The sequence below is a fragment of the Myotis davidii genome, unplaced genomic scaffold, assembly GCF_000327345.1.
Source record: "Myotis davidii unplaced genomic scaffold, ASM32734v1 scaffold415, whole genome shotgun sequence".
Classification (NCBI taxonomy): domain Eukaryota; kingdom Metazoa; phylum Chordata; class Mammalia; order Chiroptera; family Vespertilionidae; genus Myotis; species Myotis davidii.
The window spans coordinates 5,156,460-5,165,876 of record NW_006287951.1 but is presented as its reverse complement, the minus strand read 5'-3'; the positions used below and the strand labels follow the sequence as shown (position 1 = coordinate 5,165,876).

Sequence of the window (9,417 nt, the reverse complement as noted above, 5' to 3'; positions counted from 1 at the left end):
AGGAATACTATAGAAGTAATGGAGTGTTCTTTACTGCATTTTATCAGGAAGCAACATGTCAATTTGTGTGATTAATATTGATACTAATTGTTATCATTTGATCTGCTAGGTTTTTCTCTATAAAGTTAGTATTTTATGGGAGGATATTTTGACTCCCAGTAGACATCCTGATTCACATTTTTACCCAATTGCTTTAATACTTATTAATATACCTTGCTTGAATCAATAATATTACAGTGGTTTGCCAAGTGCTGATTTTCAAATTTATTTTTCCTGATTGATTTATTAGTTGGCTTATACCATAAGATAGAGGTTTTCTTCTCCAATTTTTGCTCATTCTTTTTTTAAGGTATAGTAATATAGATTCATGATTTCCATTTTATTTAGGAATTTATAATTAATCACTGTCATTTATTTTGATTTTCAAAATGATCCAGAGTTGTCCAGTGGCAGCCCATTCAAGCTCTCCTGTGACTTAAAAAAACATTTTTTTAATTGATTTCATAGAGGAAGTGAGAGGGAGAGGGGAAGAGAGAAGCATCAATGATGAGAGAGAATCATTAATCGGCTGCCTCCTGCATGCTCCCCACTGGGGACCAAGCCTGCAATGCAGGCATGTGCCCTGACCGGGAATTGAACCAGTGACCTATCCGTGCATAGGATGATGCTCAACCAACTGAGCCACACCTGCGAGGGCCATTGGTTGATTCTTGTATGTGCCCGGACCAGGGATCGAATTGCAGCCTTGGCAAATGGGGATGCAGCTCTAATCAACTGAGCTACCCGGCCAGAGCTAAGTTTTCTTTTAAAACTTAATATGTTTGGTTTATCTTTTTGTTTGTTTGTTTTTGATAGAAACTGAAAACTAAAGAAGAAATTTGGTCCAAATATTAACTTCTTTTTAATCCAGATTGCAATTCTGCCACCTAGTGTTTGCATATGGATTTTAGGAAACAATCTTTCCTTTTTCAGAACTGCTTGAGAATAATTCTTCCCTTTATTCTTAGCTTACAGATGTTATATTTAACAATAAAAACTTTAAAAGGAGAATTCATCTTTATTAATCTTTTTGAGGAATTCGATTTTAGTTATCTCACATGTTAAAGCTGATAAATTGTTTATAAATTCATTGTATAAAATTAGCTAAGTGTTTGCCAGGGATGTTTGCACAATTCAGTTCTATAATGTGTAGTTTTACTTTCTTAGAGTCGGGGTGGAAAAAAGTTTCTTGCTGTGCTGAAAGAAATCTTGGACAGGGATCCCTTGTCTCAGCTGTGTGAGAATGAAATGGATCTTATTTGGACTTTGCGACAAGACTGCAGAGAGAACTTCCCACAGTCACTGCCAAAGTTATTACTATCGATCAAGTGGAATAAACTTGAGGATGTTGCTCAGGTAACAAAAGATCACTTCTGTAACACCTTTTGGGAGTATGTTACTTTGTTGCTTTTGTGTAAATTGTCTTTTCCTACATAGTAGGTATATGTGTATAGATTGGCTAATTTTCTACAGGAGAAATTTTGAGATTTTAACTCATATATAATCTAAGTAGTAGTACAGAAAATATTAAGATTTAAAGAGCCCAGATTCTGTGTAGATTTTCTGTATCTTTCACTAAACACAATAAAAACAGTGGTTTTGGTAATAATAATTATACACACACACACACACACACACACGTGTGTGTGTGTGTGTGTGTGTGTGTGTGTGTGTGTGTGTGTGTAGTAATTACTGACAGGTTGTAGGTCCTGGGTTACCTAACAGTTCCATACACACACTCACACACACACACACACACACACGTGTGTGTGTGTGTGTGTGTGTGTGTGTAGTAATTACTGACAGGTTGTAGGTCCTGGGTTACTTCTAACAGTTCAGTGAACTCCAAAGTTTTAATCTTAAGAGCCTTTGCAGTGGCTGTTCTACAGTGAGTATATTATTTGAAATTTACCTCCATTTGTGGAAGTTAACATTTTAGAACATAAACCATTCAGCTCAGTTTTAACATTCAATCTGTTTGGCAGAGTTGAATGTTCCCTTTAGGCAGAATAGAGAAGGGGAAAAAATTTTGCTTCCAAAAGACCACTAAATTTTAACTCCTTTTTTGATTTTTTAAGACTATCAAAAAACACCAGCATTTATTAAATTTAATTGACTATAAGTGGTCTATAGAAAGATCCTTGAAATAGTTTGTAATCAGAACAAATACATTTGGAATATTGAAATAACCAAATGTGTTTATTTAGTTGAATTAACCCAGTGTTTTAAAGAGTTTTTTGGGCTTAGTAAATCAATAATTACTTAAAAATTTTATTTTAATCATATGCATTTTAAAATCTTTGTTACAGTTTTTCTTCCCAAACTAAGTGTAAAAGGATTTCTTTTGAGTTTATTTCTTAATGATTTTTTTGACCGTATTATATAATTGTATTAATTATGGGCCTTGTTTAAAATGTTTCTATAGTTAGACCACATGCACATTATTTACTCTAAAAAGTAACTAATTTTGTCCTTTAGATATGTTTTATTGTTGTTAAATCTTATTTAAATTCAAGCTTAGTTTTCTATGAGCCCTCATAATGGTGGCATACCAGATGTAAACATTTTTTAGTTGGCACATTTGCCTACTTCTCATGGGTAGTGTTCAGTTCCAAGTACTTCCTGACCCCACCCTCCACCAAGAAATCATCATATTATTTTGTGTAAAATTATAGAGTAGGAATCATTTCTTGCTGTATACTTAAAAGATCCCTGAGAAAGAGGTTTTACTATATGTCAACTGTCAGAAAATGGAATGAACTAATTTATGGTTAATATTTCTTTATTTGTACCCTAGGGACAGTAATTTTTATATTCAGGAATTTAGCATGCTTATCTCATTTCCATGAGGGAATCTAGAGCATTATTTTCAGATAGTTTAACGTCCTCATAGACTAGAGCATTATTTTCAGATAGTTTAACATCCTTCATTTTGACATTAAAAGAAAGCTAGGAGTGTAACTTAATACTCATGTAGAAACACCTAAATGTGTGTAAATAAGTGTGTGAAAGCATGAATTTCACAATCCTAATCTCCTTTTTTAGTAATGTAGGAAAAAATGTAATAGAATAAAAAGTAATGTGATTTGGCTTTTCTCTCAACCCTGCCCCATTGTCAGTTACAGTAAACTGGTACAAAGGAATGTAAATTGTATTTTCAGTAAATCTACTCCCTGAAAATGTGAAGAGTCGGAAGCCTTGTGCGTAGTTTGTACTCTGACTCTACAAGTACAGGCCATAGATGAAAATTCTATGGAGGAGTAGTCTCCCGTTAATCCACAGGAAAATACTCTGGTGGCATAATGTACAAGGGGTTTCGGTGGTCTTTGCAGCAGGCAGATAATTAGTCAGCATTGCTTTCACTATTTATATGGCTGAGACTGATTATTTCCCTTCCATGTTGGTTTCTGTAGGTTTCCTTAAACTAAAGTGATGGGTTTTGGTAATTTATTTATGTTTATATAATTTATTTTTAAATAATTCTAAATAATCTTACCAAAGTTAATTACTTTTCAATAGTAGGGCTGCTTTTAATCCACAACATAGTTGACCCTCAAGTATTAGAGTATCATATATCTTTTGCAGTATTATTTTTGTGGAGTAATGTATTCCAAGTGTTAACTCGAGATGCTAGAGCTTTTTTTACTGTTGTTTCAGACCCTCAGGAAATAGTGCCCCCTAATTCCTCTGTCCATAACGAGGACTGCTGGTCCTTTATGGCTTTGAGCAAACTGTGGAGGGGGCCCCATCAGTGATAAAAAGTGGGGTGTGGTGGGTATTTCATATCTTTAAACCAGTATTTCTCAAACTTCTTTTAATATTACACTCCTTAGGAACCTTTTTAGTCTCTTAATAGCCGCATTCCCATGAGATTTGATGCCACAGACAAGTATATGTCTGTTTATGTACTGTATGTATATATATGCTTTAAAATACATGAAGAACAAGTATATAGTTTGTTTTTATTCAATGCAACTTTTAAGAATAATTAAAGAAAATTTTAAGGTAGGTAAAAGTTAAAATAAAATAGCATTTTACTGTTTGTTGAAAGTTTTTGATGTAATTATGTAAATTATAATAAGTTTTATATGTATCAATTTACATAAATGTATTCTAATAATAGCCAGGTAATAAAATCTTTAAAACTTATTCAAGAGCTATTCTGTAAATATAAAACTACTGAAAAATTAAGTTAATTTCTTAAATTATCTTTAGTAAACTTTGAAATTTCTTTGATACAAGAAAATACCTTTTAACTTAGCTATTTGATATTCAGATATTACTGATTTTAGGGGGACACTGACATAATTAACAAGAGGTTGAATAATTTGTAGAATTAAATAATAAAATAAACTATTTTTATTTAATTCTCAAAGCCCAAATCTCACATAACAGCTCAAATGACATATACAAGGCAGCTAGCAGGTATAACCGACCACTTCTCACAACATGACTTCGAGTTTGGGGCAGTCAGCTGAGAGACCATTCTCCAGTCATTGCCATCTATTTGCCATAGTTTGTAACTTATCTTGTATATATTTTGTGTTTTCTCCTTGGACTTGATGTCAGCGATAACCAAGGAAACCCAGCAAGATAAATATTAAGGAAAGGGATTTTATTAGATAGAGTTGAGCTTTAGAGGGCTACATTCATAATTACCAAAAAATGTTTTTGCTCTCCATAACCAATTTTTTCCCCACTTAACCATCCCGATAAGAATGCATGCTATAAACATATCAAAAATGTGAGGAGGAAGGAGCTCTTGCCAAGAGCAATCCTGATGAGTCTCACTGTGCTCTGATAGGATGCAGATAAAATATAAACCAGTTTTATTTAATTCTTTTATATCTATATCTTTATTGATTTCAGAAAGGTAGGGAGAGGGAGGGAGCGGGGGAGAGAGAAAGAGAGAGAGAAACATCAATGATGAGAGCCCTAGCCTGTTTGGTTCAGTGGATAGAGCATTGGCCTGCGGACTGAAGGGTTCTGGGTTTGATTCTGGTCAAGGGCACATGCCTGGGTTGCAGGCTCAATCCCTAGTACGGGGCGTGTAGGAGGCAGCAAATCAATGATTCTCTCTCATCATTGATGTTTCTCTCTCTCCCTCTCCCTTCCTCTATGAAATCAGTAAAAATTGTGTTGAAAAAAAGAAACATTATTCTTAATTCTTAAATTCTTAAAGCCCAAGTTTTGCACAAAAGCTCAAGAGGTTTGAGCTTTTTGGAACTCGGGTTTCCAAAGATGTGGCCATGTATACCCAGACCTGTCCTCCACCTCTAGTCCCAGCTTATCTCCCCAAGGGATTCTTTTTTATCCTAAGTCTGGTCCATTTCTAAGTGGCATTTGCAAGTAAAAGACTAATTGTATTTGTCTTGTTTATAGAGAATGAACAACTAGGTACTATTTATATTTAATGAGTTAATTATTATGATTTAGGGTTTAAGCATGTTATGGTCAATAAAAAGTTCCACCAAGTCGTAAGATTCTTTTAAAATATTAAGAGTTAAAACTAAACCCCCTCAAAATAATTTTATGTTGTTATTAATGGACTTACATGTAAATCGCTCATCATTAATTTGAGCATTGCCACTTATAGTTGTACTTTGAATTTTACCTTGAAGTATTTCATGATCATTTTGTGTACACGTACTCTTCCTCCTCCCTCACCCTCTCTTTCTTTCCTTTTAAAATGATTTTATGGGCATTGAATGTGGAATTCATATATTCAGTGCATCATCTATTTTCAAGTATTTAATAGCTTTTATTTTCTGCTTATCTATAGAATATTTCAGCTGTGACAATTTTTACTATTCCATATTAACAGGAATGGATTGTTGAGGCCTCTGTAATTGCAAGTATGCTTCTCCTTTGACCCATCTCTTCTCCTCACCCCTGTAATTTCTGAACCGGTTTCCATTTTTAAACAGCTTCAGGCACTACTTCAGATTTGGCCTAAACTACCTCCTCGGGAGGCCCTGGAGCTTCTTGATTTCAACTATCCAGATCAGTACGTTCGGGAATATGCTGTAGGCTGCCTGCGACAGATGAGGTATCTCCTGCAGTTGGCTTTTTGGGGGGCAAGGGATTACTTGGGTGTGGATAGAGAAGGTAATGTCTGCTTGAATATCTAATAAGAAAGGAAAAGGCTAGGAATTATTCAGAATTTAAAGCATTTGTGTTCTCTCTCTCTCTCCCTCTCTCTCTGCATTTACTCTATATTGTAAAACAAAAACATACTGGATCAGAGGTCCCCAAGATCACCCTCAGGTTCTGTGATTCACTAGGATGACTCATAGGACTCAGCATATAATCATACTCTTGGTTATGATTTATTACAGCGAAAAGATACAAAGCAGAATTGGCAAAGGAAAAAGATTCATGGGGCAAAGTCTGGAGGAAACCAGGCAAGTTTCTAAGGTTCCTTTCCCAGTGGAATCAAACTAAATTACACTTAATTTCCCCTAGTAATGAGTTTAACGACACGTTTGAAATGTCTACAAGGGAAGCATTAGAGACTTGGTGGCAAGGGTTTTTATTGGGGGCTAACCACAAGCTCCCTCTATCTAGCACATACGAAAGTTTTAGAGTTCCAGAAGAAAAATGGGTATTCAGCATAAAATACACTGTTTGCACAGTGTAGGCACATTGAGCTACTTTTCTGTTAGGTTAGTAGAAAACCTTTTAAATCTGTTTCCAGATGCCAGCCAAGGGCCAACCTTTTTCAAAGGATAGCAGTTAGGCCTTCTGTGTTAACTCTTTTTCTCTCTACTGCTCAGAATTAATAAATGTTAGTATTTTGTAATGATTATTTAATTTTAATTTTTAAGTAAATAACATTACAATTAAAGATGAAGCCCTTGTAGTTTCCTTACTGAGCCCTGATTTTTTTTCTTTCACTTTCCAGAGACAGCCATAATCATGAATTTGGTATTCTTCTATACTACACTTTCTGCTTTACTACACCTCTATATCTATAAAAATATAGATACAGAATGACAATATAAAACATTTAAAGTTCACACAACTGTGTTTTGCTGTATGTATTATTTTACACCTTGCTTATTTTTAAAATTCAACATTAGATTTTTGTGGTCAATCTCTCTCATTACATATAAATGTAGTTTATTTTTTTTTACCACTATGTAATATTCTGTCACAAGGATATATCTTAATTATTTCATTCCCCTATTGAGGAACAGTTTAAGTTCTCTCTAGATTTGTCTGTTATCAGCAATGCTGCAGTGATTATGCGTGTACAGTCCCCTTTGGTCAATACTGTGTGGAAATCTATGGCATTTACTTGTGGACTTGGGATTCATATCTTACCCAACTACTGGAATTGCCTCTGATGGGAGTGTGTTTACATGTGAATGGTTTTGGGATGGACACCCAATAGAGAACCACTAATCTTAATTAATTCAACTCATGTTAATTACAGTATTATGTTATATTAATTCAGTGGGTCAATACTCACAAAAGGACTCATTTCTTATCCTTCAGACTACTTAAAGTTAAGATTTTAATTGTACATTCATTATCTGGGAGAAGGAATTATTTAATCCTAATGATAGAGGAAAATAAATTGCCACAGTACTGATACAGTTTTGTTTTTAAAACTGATTGCTTGACTGGGTATACAACTTTTTCAACATGACCAGAAATCAGTACTTAATTTTATTGTAACTCTGGCCGATTGTAAGTACAATCATCACTTGTATCAACCTAAATAATTTAATAAAAATGCCCCATATATCGCTGAAACCGGTTTGGCTCAGTGGATAGAGCGTCGGCCTACGGACTGAAAGGGCCTGGGAATCTTCAGCTTTTCTTGTGTTATTGTAATAGTAGGACAGTGAATGTAACCATGCAACAAGCCTGACCCAAAAGAACCATTGTGTTTCAGTAAGTTAATATGCAATCGTTTGATAGGAAGGGATCTTTTTCTGGCACAGGATGTTAAGTGACTTACTATGTGTTTTTTGTTTTTTGTTTTTTTCAGCGATGAAGAACTCTCGCAGTATCTTTTACAACTGGTGCAAGTTTTAAAATATGAGCCTTTTCTTGATTGTGCCCTCTCTAGATTCCTACTAGAAAGAGCACTTGCTAATCGGAGGATAGGGCAGTTTCTATTTTGGCACCTTAGGTAAGTGTTTTATAACATCTCAGGGAATAAGGTATCCCTTCCTGTTTCAAATGTATATACATTCTTTAAGTGAGAAGAATTGAAGTTAGTTGAGAGATTTAGTCAATTGTGTGATATGAGTCAGATCTTTGTAACTATCTCTAAATTGGTAATATTACGTTTTCACTCCAAAAAGCAAATAAGGTAATATGTAAAATATTTGGATTTCCTGGGATAAAGAAAATTAAGTAACTATAACATTTCATACCTTTTTGTACTATGATGTTTAAAGAATTGAAAAGTTGACCATTCCACTAAAATTGTTTAGCAAGAGGATGTGTTTTTTTCTTTGGTTGGCATCACAAGTTAATTTTATCCTATATAATAAAGAGCTAACATGCTAATAAGACCACACAACCAAATGTCCGTCAGAATGACCTTCCAAAGCCGGGGCAGCAAGGGCCTAGGCAAGAACCACCTTCCTGAACTACCAGTGGGTGGGAGGCAGGGCCAGTGAGCCTGCTCCACCAGGCCAGCCATGGCGGTCCCGGCACACCCTCCCCCCAGCCCCTTCGGCAGAGGCGTTGGGAGAGGGGGCTGCGCAGTCCCGGTCTGGTCCTGGCACCATGCCTTCCGCGGATGTGGTGGGAGAGGGAGCAGCTCAGTCCTGGCACCTCTGCAGAGTTGGGACAGGGCGTGACAGTGGTGCCTCAACTTCCCACAGCCAGGGCCTCAACCTCCCACAGCCCCTCTCCTGGCCGGCTCAGCTTCCCCCCGACCTTCCCCAGCACCAGTGGGTAGGGGGTGGGGCCAGTGCTAAGGAGCAACAAGCCAGATTCTTGTTGAGCAGCATTCCACCCCCCTCGTTGCCCCCCACCACCACCTCCCCATCACACTGGGAGAGCCGCTCAGCCAGAAGCCCTGAGTCAGGCTCATGGCTGGTGAGCTCAGTGGCAGTGGCGGGAGCCTCTCCCACCTCCATGGCAGGCGGACAGTAAGGAGCGAGGATTCCTAGACTAGGAGAGCCCCTGACTGTGAGAGGGATATCTATGTGCCGGCTTAGGCCTGGGGGTTGGGAGCGAGGTCCAGGCCTAAGCCGGCAGGCAGACATCCCCCAAAGGGTCCCGGACTACGAAAGGGCAGGCTGGGCCGAAGGGACCACCCCCCCATGTACAAATTTTGTGCTCCAGGCCTCTAATATTATAATAACTATGTATGGTGCCAGGTGGGTAATTGAAATATCAAGAAAACACTTT

The 9,417-nt window shown here is 36.8% G+C and overlaps 1 protein-coding gene across 1 annotated transcript in view; it reads left to right on the top strand.

The window, feature by feature from the left end:
• The window catches only part of PIK3CB (phosphatidylinositol-4,5-bisphosphate 3-kinase catalytic subunit beta), a 107,680-nt gene that overhangs the window by 71,283 nt on the left and 26,980 nt on the right, over positions 1 to 9,417 (top strand). Inside the window, 3 exon segments of the mRNA XM_015561362.1 lie at positions 1,207 to 1,395; positions 5,967 to 6,088; positions 8,039 to 8,213. Coding sequence (XP_015416848.1) covers positions 1,207 to 1,395; positions 5,967 to 6,088; positions 8,039 to 8,213 — 486 coding nt within the window.